At 38.4% G+C, this 16,035-nt stretch overlaps 2 protein-coding genes and 1 pseudogene across 3 annotated transcripts; all 3 read right to left on the bottom strand.

The window, feature by feature from the left end:
- Positions 1–261: 261 nt before the first annotated feature.
- Positions 262–11,838, bottom strand: LOC141817202 (protein REDUCED CHLOROPLAST COVERAGE 2-like). The gene is made up of 23 exons (XM_074704870.1): positions 11,576–11,838; positions 11,418–11,479; positions 10,919–11,011; positions 10,684–10,756; positions 9,772–10,125; positions 9,606–9,670; positions 9,385–9,516; positions 9,257–9,298; positions 7,897–8,427; positions 7,628–7,788; positions 6,989–7,481; positions 6,663–6,725; positions 6,472–6,573; positions 6,010–6,330; positions 5,810–5,902; positions 5,633–5,734; positions 5,436–5,540; positions 4,600–4,733; positions 3,282–3,465; positions 3,008–3,139; positions 2,805–2,917; positions 2,505–2,586; positions 262–2,425 (listed from the first exon to the last, which is right to left on the bottom strand). Exons 1-23 carry the CDS (start codon positions 11,643–11,645, stop codon positions 569–571), a joined length of 5,364 nt encoding a protein of 1,787 aa, XP_074560971.1. The 5' UTR covers positions 11,646–11,838; the 3' UTR covers positions 262–568.
- A 545-nt stretch (positions 11,839–12,383) lies between these two features.
- LOC141822018 (protein HEADING DATE REPRESSOR 1) lies at positions 12,384–13,723 on the bottom strand. Of its 2 annotated transcripts, none has more exons than XM_074709427.1 (4): positions 13,669–13,723; positions 13,446–13,548; positions 12,925–13,268; positions 12,384–12,748 (listed from the first exon to the last, which is right to left on the bottom strand). In XM_074709427.1, exons 2-4 carry the CDS (start codon positions 13,504–13,506, stop codon positions 12,530–12,532), a joined length of 624 nt encoding a protein of 207 aa, XP_074565528.1. In that variant the 5' UTR covers positions 13,507–13,548; positions 13,669–13,723; the 3' UTR covers positions 12,384–12,529. The 2 variants fall into 2 exon arrangements, with proteins under 2 accessions (XP_074565528.1, XP_074565529.1); XM_074709428.1 differs by having other exon boundaries at positions 12,925–13,265.
- A 482-nt stretch (positions 13,724–14,205) lies between these two features.
- Positions 14,206–15,663, bottom strand: LOC141821511 (pentatricopeptide repeat-containing protein At4g30825, chloroplastic-like; annotated as a pseudogene).
- Positions 15,664–16,035: the final 372 nt, after the last annotated feature.

The raw sequence follows: 16,035 nt of genomic DNA, 5'->3' as shown, positions 1-16,035 counted from the left end.
AAAAAGCTGTAAAAATTGCAGGAGAAAAAATGTAACTAAAATTGAACTTTTTCTTGCACTATCGGATAAAATAGTAGTTTAAACGAAGATTAACATGAGCACATTCGGTCCTGAAGAATACACAATTCAGTTCTACCAAATTACAGAAGCGAATCATGAAGACCACCTACATGATCTCCCAAATCCATTGCATCACTTATTTTGAATCAGCACTAGTGCTGCTGTACTTCTTATGGCAAATAAAGGTATTGATAAAAATACTAAACATCAAGAACCTGAAATTGAATAACGATATTGAGGAAATGTTCAAACAAGTGCATAGAACTGACCAATTACCTTTTTGTTTTTTGGTCTCATTTAACATTTAGCTTCCAAGGTATTTCTCCGTCATCGATGCTCTAGAGTTGGTGGTGACATTTGAAATTTGAATAATCTAGAAAAGTAAAGAAAACGACCAAAAATTTCTCTCTGAAAATGTCAGACTTGTAGACAGATCATGGTGAGCATCAACTTATTATTCTCACTTCCCTTCCTCGACCACCTTAACAACATTATCTTCATTGTTGCTCTAGTCAGCCAAACATGTTTGCTCGCCCAGAGACTTTGCTGCTTCTGGTGTGATATCTACTAGCTGAAGGTCTTCAGAAAGTGTTCCTTCAGGAATATCCTGTTCAACATTTATAGTAACATCTTCACCGTCTGTAGATTGCTCAACTTTAGTGATATTGCCATTTTCTTTCACAAGAACTTCATTACTTTGAAGTGAGTCACAGGAAACTGGGGTTGGTGATGCCATCAGACTATCTGGCGATGAAGGTAAACATTGAGGGGAGAGTGAAATACTGTTTGGTGATGTTTGAGAATCACTTGGGGACACTGGATAGCTGCTGTTCTGAATCAATGGTTGGGCAGGAACAAATTCAGCAGCATTAGGATTCATTCTCGGACTCAAAGAATTACCATCCGGAGAAGCCAACTCACCATTCTGAAATGGCAATTTGTTGCGATGACTACGGAAACCTGAGCGATTGTAACCACCAGTTATCCGTGGACCATAGGGTACCCTCGAAGTAGCAGACTGGTGGAGATGCTTCCGAACAGGGATTGCTACCATGGGAGGGATATTTAAAGGTGGCGGTAAAATTCCTCCGTGATCATTGAAGCTTGGCAATGCGACTGAGCTAAAAACTGCTATTGTCGATGGATTAAATGGAGCTGCAGCTGCAGAAAGTTTGCTGCTGGGCTCTTTGGCTATTTCATTGTTCTTCTCTTTTATAGGCTCACTTTCACATCCACTTGATACTTGTTCCTGCATCTCTTCACCTGCATTGCCCACTTCTTCCATATAAGCAGCAGCATTAGTTTGGTTCATAGCAGTACAGTCTGAAGCAGATACTCTTAACTCTAATTCCTTCTCTTGAGAGCCTGTCACTGATAGTTCACAGCATTCTTGCATTGCAGGAGCTTCCTTACCTTCCGTAGTTTTTTCACTTATTTCTGAAATTCTCTGAGATTCTGCTGAGGTTGCATTATATTCTTCAAGAGTGCTGGAATCTTTTGGATTAGAAACCATAGCATCTTTTTCTACCACAACAGAACTTGCCACTTTCAGAGATGTTTCTGTCATGATAGAATTCATCTTCTCTTGGTTGTCTCCTTCCACAACAGAGCCCTTAAACTCCTCATTAGTAGATGCATGTTTGGTTCCTTCAAGATTTTTATGTTCGCTCATCTCCTCTTTAGAATCAACAGTTCTCTGTTCCCTTATATCTGAATGGGTTTCAACTATCACTTTATCTTCTGCAGCCTTGATGATAGATCCTGGAGCAGCCAATGCCACTTCTTTGTATGATAAGTTTTTCCTGGTCGAGGGACTAGTGTTCCCTATTGGTGACGAAACCATCCTGGCAGCTGTAGCTGTGGAGGCAGGATCTGCATCCATTGAAGCAGGAATGCTGCTTGCTTTCTGGTTGAAGCTGAAATTCTTGATGAACTTCTTTGAAGCAGGACTAGTAGAAGCAAGCATACTATCATCATTTGCTGGTGTTCCAGGAGAAGATATGTTAGGGAAAGATTTTGAGCGATATCGTGGATTTTCTACGTTAGTTAGTGAATTTGTATTTATTTTGGCCAAACTAGGTCTCCTTGATACTGTTTTTTGGCCTGTGAGAGATCGTCCCTTGGGGACAGCTTCTTGCCATCCATCTTCAGTTGGGTCTTCCTCCATGACATTGTCCTCTGGATTCGATCTTGAGACATGAATGACAACGATATTGGGCTTCTCATCCTTAAGCTCCATGGGTGGCTGAACGTAGGAGTTGTTTTCCTTATCATTGGTTGCCATCCGTTCCTGCTTTGGCATATCAACCTTGTCATCATCAATATCCACAGTTTCAGATTGGTTTTGTCCATTTCTATCTTTTATCTGCGACGAAAATAAAACATAGTAAGATGTTCGAACTTATGTAGACACTTATTCTTTGTAAAAAAATGCAAAATAGAACCTTTGCACGGGCTTGCTTCTTCTGAATTTCTCTGGATCTTTGTTCTGCCTCAGGATTGATATAATCCAAAAGGTCTGATACACTGCATGAAAAGTGCAACAGAAATCAGACAATCAATTAAATTGTAGAGAACCAAGACGGGGAAGTTTGGAAAAATTATGCTAGAAATTTTTTCAGAGCCACAATGAAATTAACTCCACTAGCCTCTATCAGAAGTCGTGTCATTTAAAATGTCTGAACCTTTTGTTCCAATTAAATTGTCTCGTCATGCCGTTCCTACTTAGTAATGGTTTAATTTACCTCAAATGACCTTTGCTCGCAATGGAAGCATCAGGCTTTGGAGTACCATTTCGTGCAGCTTCCTGTTGCTCGAGAGCCTTAGACTCAAAATATTCAAGCCATGCAGCAGCATCCTGCATCATACGATGAACACCACTGTGATTAGGATAAGATCACCAAACAATGAAAACAGATAGTATATCTGTCCCAATGTGAATGGTTACCTGTGTTCGTAGATCTTCTGATCCAAGCTTTGCTTGTAGTATGCGTAGAGTTGTCTGCTCATGCTGGACACTTAAAGAATAAGCTTCCATCAAAGACAGAGCAATGGCAATAGCATGATAACTAGCTGCAGTCTGTGAAATGAATATAAGGTCAGTAAATACCAAGAAGTAATACAATTTCATGTTTTAATTTTCAGGATACAATTTTTTTTCAGAAAATAAAAATTACAATAAAGAAGAAAAGGCGAAGAGGGAAAGGAGGATAAGTACTAACCTGTATATGATCAGTTCCGAGTAGTCTCTGATTGCATTTTAATGCCTCATGTAGGTATCTAAGAGCAACATGCACATTTCCTAACCCTTCTTCCATCATGGCCACATTTATGTATGTTGCAGCAGTGTTAGGATGCGAAGGGCCACAAGTCAGGTGCAATAGGTATAACGCACGATTAACATACCTGTCATAAACAAAGCACAAAAGTTACCCTATCCTAGTTGCAAGACAACAAGGAGAATAAAACATAAATGAAAATTCAAATAGGAGAGTGCAGCTCACTACACAGATCACTGATACATGTGGAAAACTCTACACTGAGTGAAGGAAAGTACACTCAGGTACATAGCATACAATAATTAGTTTGCTTAGTAGGTTGAAACATGACAATCAACAAGGGGCATAGAAATGTAGGGTTAAACTTCAGATAATGTTACTAACGACTCTATAGAACATGTTTGCTGCCATGTCACTTGTGGCATCCACAAAAAGATGTTACAGAAATCAGAGTTATATACAAATGCTAATAAAGTTATATCTTAGATACTATAATAAGTACTACCAAATATCTTAGATGCAACAAGGGATGATTATCATGGCACTAAGCTATTAGAGAGTTAGTATCAATGAACTTGATATATGGATGACAAACCAAATGAAGTTCATGATTATAATAATTTTAATGCAACATACAGTGATCGATCACATCAAAGCTTGGAGACATGCATTCATATCTATGTTTAGTGGTGCAAGTCCAATTCCTAATGGTGAATTGAGATATATTGATGGACATGTGGAGAAACCAATTTTAATACCATCTGCCTTGGGAGAATTATTTGATTTGACTTTTGGAACAACACTATGAGGTCGATCTCACGAGGATACTACAAGAAATAATTCTCTCATCCAATGTATAGTTTTCCTTTTGGTATTAGCAAGATGGTCAAAATGCTTATAACAATTTGTAACATATTGCTTCCAAATATTTATATATATTTTTAATTAGTATAAACTTATATTTAAAAGTAATTCTATACTAAAACCATATCAACATGATATGCTATCAAACCCATATCATTACACTCAAAGACACTGCTAGAGATTTTAAATCTTAGATGAGACATACTAAACAGTTCATCTAATATTGCTAGTAAGATCTGAAGTTGCATGTTTATATGGATTGTGATCAAAGCAGACTTATACCATGCACCAGAGTCAGAAAAATTGTTGAGGAACAAATTTTGAACTTTTGCCCAGTATGACCTATCCATTGTAGGTAAAAACATAATAATAATGGTAAAGAAAAGGCTCAACTTACTTCAGTGCTAGTTCTGTATGTTGAAGACGATAGTAGAAAACAGCAAGATCACCATAGCTTTTCATTGTATCTGGATGATCAAGACCTAGTTCCCTTTCATTGATATCCAAAGCCTTTTGTTGGTAGATGGTTGCCTAGGAATACAATGGAACTCAATTTATTGGCAACAATAACCTGGAAGGATAAAAGTTCTCATCCAAAATATAAACCACTATGTAAAGAAAAAATGAATTATAAAACCAACTAGTTTAATCATTCAAAAAAAAAAACTGTTTTCTTCCATGCAAAAGAACTCCTACCCTGCATTTATTACCCTCGAAGCAAAGAAGGAATGCCTTTTTATCTTCCTATTACAATGGCTTTAGCTTTTCGCTCAACAAGTATTGCAAATTGGCCAAACAAATTGTCTTCAACTCACTGTTAAACAAGTTTATGGCTTTAACTTTTGGCAAACAAGCCTGCAAGTTTCTATACAGTAAACTCACTATTAAACTCTTATACCTGGATGGATTACAGAAGACGAGCTCTGCCAACTGACCGAATGACAAATTCTCTTAGTTCAATAATGCAACATGTAAGCATTAATTACATATGCTCAAGCCTAGGGAGTGTTAGATTTAATTGTTCAGTCCCATATATTGGTATTTTAGACATTAGGTATTATTTTTAGGTATAAAATATATGAATCTACTTTTTCGCTTTTGCATTGATTAATACTGCTCTATCCTTTTCAACTCTTAAAAATAGCAACAAAATGGTTTTCATGCTAAAAAACCAATTCTATAGTATAGAATGTCATAATCAAACTCTTCACGAACTTTCTCCAAGGCATGTACCTGGTTGAAGTCACCAGTATGGTAGAGAACTACAGCCAACAGACTGTATGCTCCTGCTGTCATTCTGTGGTATGGACCACATACTGCAACTAGTTTTGCTAACGCCTAAAGTTAAAAAAAAAAATGGAGGGGAAAATGGTTAGAGATTTTTGAAACCAACAATCATGACAAAAACAATAATAAACAAAAACTTGTACCTTGGTCCCAAAGTTAACAGCATCTTCCAGTTTTCCCTTGTCTAAAGAAGTCTTAGATGACTCCAGCAAAGTGCGTCCATCAGCCGATGAGCAGGCAACATGCTGCAAAACCAAGTCAGAACAATCACTTACGGAAAAAAGAAAAACAAAATAATATCTAAAACTCTAAATCCTTACTTTGTATACAGGAACCATGCTCACAATGTCTGATATCCTAAAAGGATGAGGAGTCTCAAAGTCATAGTCTCTTGACACAAGCTCAAGTCCTACCTGCAGCATAAAAAAAGTAAAATGTGTTTTAAAGTTAAATCACCAAGGACAACTTGACAGGAGATAACTTATCAGACAACAGTCTCATGACAGATATGTTCCAGGACCTTGTGGCAAAGACCGCGTAGAATTGCATACTTCCTCAAGTCATTGCAGTCCTTTTCTTTCAATTTCCACCCAAATCTCTTTGATAGAAAAGATTCCAGCCACTTATGTTTGAGACTGATGTCATTGCTCAAGTAAATATCTGTATTATCAGCTGGAACTGATCCAAGCAATACATTTAAACAAGATGCAACGGTCCCAGCCATATCAGACATATCACCAACAGTTGCAATGACAGCTTGAAGTATATGCTTATATGCTCGAACTATCATCTCATGCAAACAAAGGGACTGCACGTGAGGAAGCTTGTCTGCAAGTTCAACCTGTCCAGAAGGTGAATGGAAGTGCAGAAACAAAGGCTTATTATCTTTCGTATTAAAAGTTAAACTTGAGCAATGATTGTCATACATTAACAAAGATTTGCATTAGACTAAAATTATGCACATTAGTAATCAATAGTTTACCACGCGTCCAAGTGAACACATCTGCAAACCCCTGGTATGCATAAAATCTGTCAACGTCCTTCCGTCAACAGGAGAAAGCTCGAGTGAAGCAAAATCTGCTACCTGAAAGATATTTGCAAGATAATAATAACTGACTACCTTGCGAAGCACCAATAAATATAAAGAAAAGTATGACAGTTTAGAAATTATACCAACTTTGGCAGAGCAATAGCCTCGTAATATTTCTGTGCCATCTCAATCAACTCATCTGGTGACTGACATAAAATAATTCACAGGAGTCAAAGATAGAAGATCAAATGCATAATTATAAAGCAATTTATTCTTGGAGGCAAGATTTTGTTCAAACATGGAAAGATAGTATGCATCTAAAGTCGAGGATGACATAAGAGATTAAACAGTAAAGAATTTTGTTGTATGCATTTTGAAAGAATCATGCAGCTAACAATAATTTCATGTTACTCAGGTTAACAAAATAAAATAGATAAATCAGTCAGGGAACAGAGGGAACACATAAAACCTTAACATGAAGACCAGTATCAGATTCTTTGAGGCGCATGTATTCTGCTTCAGGAAGCAATTTTTGAAGCATCATTTCCTTATCTTCCTTAAGCTTAGAACCGTCCACATGTTCCTTAATAAAGCCCATGCCAAAAGAAGTAGAGTTTTCATTTGCAGAATCAGTTTTCCCACCATTATCCTGTACCTTCTTCTTTATCTGTTTCAATTGACCAAATTGTTTACCAAGCCCTTTTACTGTTGTTTCAACTTTACTGTCTTCACTTTTCTTGGAATCAGTATTTCCTGATTGATTCTGTAAGTGCTGCACCCAGCAAGCCCCTAGCTCCCATCTTATTGACATTTTCCTTTCTTTAGTTTCTTCATCTAATCTCAGTAGACTGTCTTCTAGTACTTTTCGCACCAAAGACCTGAAGGAATGTAAATCTTCAATGTCTGCACAATGGGATTTCTGGATTCCACATGACGAGGACTTGCGCAAAAGCATTCTCAAACTGAAAGGTAAAAATAGCAGATTTCACTATCTTCCTCCAGGAAGAAATTAATCTCATTATAGTGCCTAACTTAAAATTGACAGCCTATGCACATATAAGGTCATTCTGAAGCAGTTTAATAAAGAGTTCATCCTCTTCAGTGGTACCTGTTGACATTTAAAGAGTTACTACCTCCCTCAGGCTGCTCTTCAATATGAATTTCCTGTCCTGTCAAAGGACTCTCACTTAAACCAGCATCAGCTGGAACTCTGACAACAGCAGTATAGCCACAGTGTCTAACCACTACTACACCAAGGGTGGCAGTATCCTGCAGAAAGAACATGCTACTTCATATTTTAATGACAAAGGAAAAGTAGATGCAATAAAATTAACCAAGTGGTGAATTTGTAACTAGAAGCATAGGATTATTGGTTACATGAACAGTTGCACTCTCATCTGCGGTGATTCCTTTTAGTAAATTTTGTTGACAAAGATCCTTAGAAGACTTTCCTGGGGCTTGAATTCCGTCCAATTTCACATCTAATTTAGTGCTGGCATTCGTATTGTCCTTTGTAACTGTGATTCTTAGATCTCCAACTTGTTCTTCATGTAAAACTGCAGCAGAGGGATCATTTGATTCATTTGAGCACTTGTTCTTGATGATTAGTTGTTGAATAACCTTGACAGCTTTCACGACTGCAACATCAATGAATAAGCTGTGAAGAAGGAAGGCCTTCCTATCACGGACTTGTCTCTCCTCTGGTGTTTTACAAGGCATTGCTGCAAGGATTGCAAATTCTTTAGCCCACGGCCTCCAATCGTTCTTGCCATCTTGTCCCTGGCCTCCACCGTTACCACCCCAAGTTTCATCTTCGGCAGGAAGAGGAGGAAATATTGATGGCAAATCTGCAGCTATCGGAGGGACCACCCAAGTGTTTGCTCTAAATCCATATGGAAGATTTCCAAACTGAAATAATGCAGAATGAACAATATAAGCCTTAACCAGCCAAAAGTTGCTGATGTTTGTTTAATGCTAAGTTTTGAATTAGTGATTAAGTGTATCTAGCAAGTAAAACAGTTAGAAGTCAAAAATGTAAATCCCTGCAAGATATTTGGAACTTTGATACTTCTTCTAATAAGTTTACCATAGTGATATAAGGAGCAAGGCATCACAATAATTGAGTTATAACATAAAAATGTAGTCTTGTTCAAGAATGAGCAAGAACATGAAGCTCAGTTCCATGCTTAGCAACCTTAAATTTAGCAGTAGTCAATGATTGCACACACTTGGTTTTGGGTGCCACCTTGGACCAGCAAAAAGAATATTGAATCTGCAATGAATTCCTCAAGAGATATCACACGTACTGCCAAAACATTATAAAGTCCGAGAATAAAAAACATACGACTTGTTCCTGTGTTTCCCCAGTTGTGGAGATTTAATTACTCAGTTTACACAATACTATATACAGTACAAAAGCCATTCATGCCTATCCTTTTAATCCAACAAACAAGAATGTTGCAACAGAAATATCCTGTCTAAGTTGGACATTATAACGGCACGAAAATAAATCAGGTCATAATCATCATCACCACGAGCTGTGTTAGCCACAACTATTTAGGTTTGTCTACATAGAGCTTATCCTTTATCAAACTCCATGTAAAGGCACATCATATATTCATTTCCCATATCTTAAAACATATTCAATTTTGTCAACTAAAGCTTCATTTGGTCTTGATAATAAATCAAGTCTTGAAAATAAGTAAATAAACTGGCAAAAGGCTAAAAGTAGGCCAACCTTATTGTGCTCGATGAAAGCTTTCATCAGCGACTTGTATGCCTATACAATACGATAACTCTTGGTTAGAAGGGAAACAGAAAGCATTGAAGACACCATAAGACCAAAAAGTTTACATGAAACCTTACACTATCAAAGGCTCTGCTTATTTGCTGCAACAAGCCAACTAAAGAATGGCTTAGAAGAGATCTTTTCCCAGTGGGATAAAACCCATCTTTCGTAGCGATTACGGTCACAAGTTTCCCATTGCAAATCTTCACCTGTTCGTCGATTTGAAGACTTAGATAAAATTGGCTCAAATAACTAAACCCTTGACTACGAATACCAAAAAGTTAAAAGGAGAACGCACATCAATCTGAAAGAAGTCATCCTCCTTTTTATCGTCCACAAATGATCGCGAAGACATCTTTATATCTGGAACGAGTTATGAGAACATACTTTCAAACTCAGATCCAGTTATATCACAAAAGAAAAGAGGGTTCTAGAAAAAAAAAAGAAGAGAGAATTGCACAAACATTGGAGTGGCGGCGTAAGGTGGGAGAACGAGAAGAACTCGTAGAATTGACCGAGCTTGGGCGGAGGGTACAACGGATCGTCCTTGTGCACAGTAACCGTAGCGGAGGTGGGAGAAGCCACCTTGTTGCTCCCGGAAATTTCAGCGGCTTCATCTTTAGATTCCTCCCCGTTTGCCTCGCCCGGCTTCGCAGCGTCGCCGGGCCGCGAATCGCCCTTCCCTCCCCCGCCACCTGCGGAAGACGGACTTTCTGGTCCGGCATTCCTCTCCGGAGAAGCTCCGAAGGCGGTGGTGCAGGCGATGACGTCGAGCAGGCGACGGATGTGGGCCACGGCGAGCTCCTCCGTGTACTCCTCTGTGACCGAAGATTTATAACCAAACGGTGAAAAAGGATCAACGATCCCCTGTCTTTCCCGGACAGGATCCAGGATTTTCTCCCAACACAAAATCAAAAACAATACACAAGCCTTTCAAAAAAGGACATATTTAAAAGAAATATTTGATAAAGCCATTTTTTAAACAAAGTAATAATAATAATAATAATAACAACGTATTTATTACTAAAAAGCTAAAAAATAGAAATGTGCTACCAAAAAAAAATAAATCAGCATTAATTGACAATTATTTTTTATAAGAGAAATTTCATTTATTTGTAATATTTTCTTATTTTTCCAAACGTTTCTTGTAGTTTTGAGCACATAAAATACTCTTAAAGTTTAAAAGCTATAATTATTTTCACACCAATTTTACTTAAGCCGAATAATAATATGACAAACAAAGAGTAACATTTTATCAGAGAGTTGAAAATTATTATTTTATTAAATAATTTAAATTATTTTTGTCGAACACTGGCTTTATTTATTAATTATTAATTTTCAATCATAATGTTTTCTTATGACTTAATGAATTTTACCTTCGACAATGCTGACGTGGCAAGGCTTTAGCGAGACAATCTCCACCGTGTCTTTTAGTCGATCACCTCGCCCCTGTCACGAGTTGAGTCACAACATACGAACTTAATAGATGCAAAGCGAAGATATTATCTCAAAAATAATTTTTTTAAAAAAAATTATAATATGCACAAAGAATAATATTATATATATATATATATATTATAATAAAATGTTCACATATATCATGAAAATTACCTCATGGGAAAAAGAGAAGTTAGTGAGGTGGCAAGCCTCCACGTGTACGGCCAACAATTTACGCACGTCAAGTATCTTATCGGTCGATATACCCTACAAAAGGAATTAAAAAATAATTAACCTCTAAAAGCTTCCAATTATTATCATCTATTCTAATCATGTACATCCCATAGTTATGTATATCCAATTAATTTATTAATTACATGAACTAATTGTTACTGTAATCGTTATTATTAGTGATTAGGGAGGGATGAAGTAATGTGAGATTTAAAGAGCAGTTTTGAAGAAATTATAATTATAGGGGTTGAAATGAATTTCCTTGACGCAAATCTAAGTTTCCGAGATCTGTTCATCGAGGGGCATTTTAATGATTTTAAAACTTGTAAGGGCGACGTCGAACAGGCAACAAATTCAGAGGGATCCGAATGAAAGTATTCCGTAAAAATGGCAGAGTTCCTCCCGCAGCGAGAAGAAATTATCAACAGTCGAGCGAGAAAACCTTGAGGGTGAGCAGCGAGTAGTCCGGCGTCTCGACGGTGACATCGACCACCGCCGGCAGAACTGCAGCCAAAGGTTCGACCAGTCAATGCATCAAAATCAGCAGTTCCAAAAAAGAAAGAAAAGAAAAAGAATTAACAGTAATAACCAACCATTAACCTTTCTCTTCTTTCTTCTTCTTCTCGCCTTTGATTCTGTGAACCTTGGCTTTCCCAGCCTTAGGAGCCATCTCTCTCTCCTCCTCCTCCTCCTCAAAACCTTTCAAATGGATTTCTCGCTTAAATTGGGGTTCCTAGAGGGCAAAAGGAACTGAAAGGTGCGAACTTTACATAAACTAGAGCAGGAATAATGCCTGGGAAAGAACGAAAGGTAAAGAGAAGAAGCAAAAGGAAAAGAGAAGGATTGGAATTTGGAAGAAGAAGGAGAAGTATGAGGCAGAGAGGCAATGAGAGGAGTGGATAGATAGATATCTAGAGAGAGAGAGAGAGAGAGAGAGAGAGGTGGATAAGGCTGTGGCAGTAGAGAGGTTTAAGCGAGCAGGGGCGTTTGAAGAGATGTAGAGAGTGTGGAGAGCTGGAGGCCTTGTAGGAGTTGGGAGCCCGCCCCTAAAATCTATGGCCAAGACTTGCTCATCGCCTAATCCTTCACTTCCCTTTCGAAATCCATATCCTCAAGTAACAACCTTCTCGTGTGCCTCCACTTTCCACTGTATGTATTTTCTTTGGTGGTCGTTTTATCCTTATTTGTTTTCCAGATAAGTTGTTGCTTGGAGCTTTGTGCTTAGTGCTGGAAATACGAGGGCGATTTCTGGGAAACAAATGTGGATGGCTTTTGGTTGGCGTGAAGCTCTTGATGGATGGAGCTCGTATTCCATGAGCGTACTCTCCGGTTTCTTTGATCTTCATTAGCGTTTCCATTAAGAAAGCAAGGCTGATTTTGACATCTTCTATGAAAGTATTCAAGGACATTAACCAAAATCTATAAACAACAAGTTTGGCATTCTTTTACTTTCGTGTGCACTTTACAGATGCCACAAAGGTTCACTTAAAGAATGAGACATACTAGACACATCGAAATGTCTTCTGGATCACATAAATTGAATTAATGATCTCCTCAAGTGTGTTCTTGTTGTTGTTCTTCTTCTTCTTCTATTTGTTCTTCTTGGTTTTCTTCCATCATGGTCATCAGCATGGAAATCTGGTCTCGGAGCATGGCGTTCTGCCTCTCGACGTCGCTCCTTTTGCTCCTCTCGTCGAGAAGTTGGACCTGGAGGTGCTCCAGGCACCGGGCGTCCTCCTCCAACTGCTCGTTGAGTCCATCGATCTCCTTGTCCTGTGCCATTGAATTTTGTTGAGCTCAGACAAATACACTGATCGAATCAGAATATATTCGATAAGTAGTTTCGATAAAGATATCTAAATTTGTGTATTTTTTTTGTAGAAAAAAATCTGAGTTTGATGATATGCTTGCTGCGTAGATTAAGGATAAGGATTCGCAGGGAGACGGACCTTTCTGTTCATCTCTTGGACGGCGATCCGGCGCATGCTCTCGACCACGTCGACGTTCACGAGCTTGCGTTTCTTGCCGACGAGCCACCCTTTCGGGTAGGAGGCCGCCTCGAAGTCCGGCGGAGGGAGGAGGAGTTCCGCCGGCGTGCGGTGGCCGTTTGAGCTAGTAGGTTCCAGTGGCTCGAATAGGGATCGCCGGCGCTCCGTCAGAGCAGCTACCTTGGCGGTGGCCTCGTCTTCGTCGTCACGCTGGCCGCCTACCGTCATCGCTGCCTTTGCCCCATCTCCGGCGGGGTTCAGGCTCTCCTCCTTGAATTTGTTCTCCAAACTCCGGGGTGTGGCTGCTGGCAGTTAATTGAGTTAAGATCTCGATGCACAGCTATGAATTCTCACATCTAACAAATTTGGCAAGATCATCAAATCATATTTATCTTTAATTATTTGTTTCTTCGTGATGAATCAAAAGATGAGACCAATTTGCTATTTCCTATTTTTTCTCAAGAAAGAAAATTAAAATAAACCTGATCTCTTGCGAGAGTTCCAAAAGATTCGAGGAGGAGACGAGGCAGAGAAGCCCTCCATCACCACCACATCGACAGCAGCAACTCGATCCCCAAGCAAATTCTAGAAAAATAAAGCACCAAACAAAAAAAATTAGAGCAGCTCAAGAACAAGGACAAGGAACAGAGGAGTATGATGAATTAATTTGGATAGAAGAGGAAAAAATAAATAAATAAAGCTTACTGTTGTTCTTCTTCGCCCCTTTTGAGCTTTAAGCTTTTGGTCCCCGTTTGTTGGTTGGCTTATGATAATATCAATGGTTGGTTGAAGAAAGCAAAGACAATTAAATAAATGTTCATTGATGTAGATTTGTGCCTGTTTTCCACTGTTTTCCACGTGCCATGTGGGTGTGTTGAGATTCTAGATGATCATAAAATCGATCGTGTGAAACCGTTAAGACGATAGATTCTATTTTTTACTGAAGAGTTGAGACTCGGGCCGTAAGAAAAATCCTTTCTCAAAGAGTTGAATTGGTCTGGAATCTAAAAGAATGCACACTACACAACTGTTCACCTTGGCTATGAGAGAAACTGAATTCCTTTGATGCTGAAAACATACGCTATTGTTGGGAAAGAACCAGACATCCAAAATTAGAAAAACTTCAAATTTGGTAAAAATAAAATGCATATAAAACGATGTTTACTATCAAAGAGATCAACTTTATGAATAACATTAGGAACCCTTGAAGATCGATCCATGTTTGAACTTTATATGGGCCACAAACTGTACACAATGAAAAGCAGGGAAGGGACAAACCTGAAGCCTACCTTGTAGAGAAAATTCTCATTTCCAGCGAAAATGAAAGTTAAAAGACAGATGGCCTTTTTCTTATGTTTAGCCCAAAATATAATCTCCAGGTCGTTCTTTTGGAGGGAGATTATCAAGTTGGTATATATTGTTCTATCAGGTATAATCTCTCTACTTCTCATTCCTACCATTTCAGCAATGGTGTTGCAGTCCATGATTTTCACTCATAGAACCTGTTATATGAAGATTTTGATTAAATCAGGAATCAGACATCTGCATGTAGATCTTTCCATCCTTTCTCCTTTCAGCAATAGATGATACAAGTTTTCTTCAAAATTAAAATCTTTCCATCCTTTCTCCTTTAAACTGTTAAAGCTTCATCAATCAATCAACTTTTCACAGGCTATAGCTAAAATCGAACATGATGTAGCATCCAACAATATATTCTGATAAAAAGAGGTCTCTCAAAATTTGAGGCACACTTTCAACCATTCCTGCCTTTTCATATGCCTGAAGCCGCAAACTAACAATTGGAGACTACTGGCAACCTGATATTCTCATGTCTCTAAAAGTTTGAGCAGAGCCAATCACATTGCCATATCTAGCTTCTATATTAATTAGGGTATAGATTATAGAAGTTGGAAGAGTTTTGGTGAAATTCTAAACCTTTAAGTTTCTCATAGCACCATAATGCTTCCTCATAATTGTCAGTTCTGCCAAAGCCTTCGACCATTGACCTATAGGTGGTTTCATCAGGATTTAAACCAACATTTTCAAGATTGTGAAATAAAAGCTCTGCAGCCTTCATGTTAGCTACTCTGCCATACCCAGTGATCAAGGTATTATATGCAACAATAATGCGAGACATCCCAGCTTCAAGCATGGTCTTCAACACAATTCTCCATATCTGGATACACTTCAGCTCTGTTCATCACCCTGATGATATCTTCTGATTTATGCAAATGGTGATCATAGTTGAGTATGCTTTGATACATTTCAATTTCAACATTCTCATGTGACCAAATGCAAATTCAGCTTGAGGAAGACAAGTCTTTTTGGCACATAGATATATCAGTGGATCGAAGACCTTAACATTCAATTCACACCAGGAATCAAGAGCCATTTCTTGAATTAACATAATGGATCTAGACCAATCCTTCTTCCTCGCCAAAGCTCGCAGGATGATCGCGACATGCGTTGGATGGTCACCACGTGTCCCATATAAACGGCGGATGTATTCGCCTAATTTGGGCCGGTTTGCACCTACATCTGGGCCGCATATCAACACTGATCTGAGGATAAAATCCAAAAATAAAAAAAGGAAAAAGGAAAAAAAATGGATAAGACTAAGAAGTAGCTAGCAAAATGATGCACGTTTTGCACATCAACTTAGAACAACCTTTTCCTTATATTCTTCGACTGAAACCCCATTTCAGATATAAAAACGAAGAGCATTCTGTAATCTCAAAACCACACGAAAGAAAAGGGATGAAAGAGATGGAGCACTTACTGACAAGAATTGCCTAACGCATTATCTTCCTCTCAATCCAATGCCCTTTCTCTAGTGGCAGAGCCACTAGAAAGCACTGGTCAGCATGAATGTGCCATCAACTATCCTCACACTCAATCATCTTTGCGTCTACAGCTCTCATCACCATGATCAGGTTGATAAACGTGGAAGCCTCCTTGTCCAGTCTCATGTTTTACAGTATTGTGGGAGACAATCGTTGAACAGCCAAATGTAGTGGAAGTATGCATCTGCATTTAGGATCAGCAAGCACTGTTCTTTACATGATTTGAATG

Source organism: Curcuma longa, chromosome 2, assembly GCF_044706935.1.
Source record: "Curcuma longa cultivar G26 ecotype Majalengka, Jawa Barat chromosome 2, ITB_CL_G26_1.1, whole genome shotgun sequence".
NCBI classification, from domain to species: domain Eukaryota; kingdom Viridiplantae; phylum Streptophyta; class Magnoliopsida; order Zingiberales; family Zingiberaceae; genus Curcuma; species Curcuma longa.
This window is presented reverse-complemented; position numbering and strand designations above follow the sequence as displayed.

What these genes read in the sequence shown, in the direction of transcription:
- LOC141817202 (XM_074704870.1), bottom strand. Translation starts at nt 11,645, where the DNA reads ATGGCTCCTAAGGCTGGGAAAGCCAAGGTTCACAGAATCAAAGGCGAG. An exon ending in CAGAAGATCTACGAACACAG is followed by an intron (nt 2,918 to 3,007) that starts GTAACCATTCAC and finishes CGTATGATGCAG; the next exon opens with GATGCTGCTGCATGGCTTGA. An exon ending in GCGAGCAAAGGTCATTTGAG is followed by an intron (nt 2,587 to 2,804) that starts GTAAATTAAACC and finishes CTTTTCATGCAG; the next exon opens with TGTATCAGACCTTTTGGATT.
- LOC141822018 (XM_074709427.1), bottom strand. Translation starts at nt 13,506, where the DNA reads ATGGAGGGCTTCTCTGCCTCGTCTCCTCCTCGAATCTTTTGGAACTCT. An exon ending in GAACTCTCGCAAGAGATCAG is followed by an intron (nt 13,269 to 13,445) that starts GTTTATTTTAAT and finishes ATTAACTGCCAG; the next exon opens with CAGCCACACCCCGGAGTTTG. An exon ending in TCCAAGAGATGAACAGAAAG is followed by an intron (nt 12,749 to 12,924) that starts GTCCGTCTCCCT and finishes TCAATGGCACAG; the next exon opens with GACAAGGAGATCGATGGACT.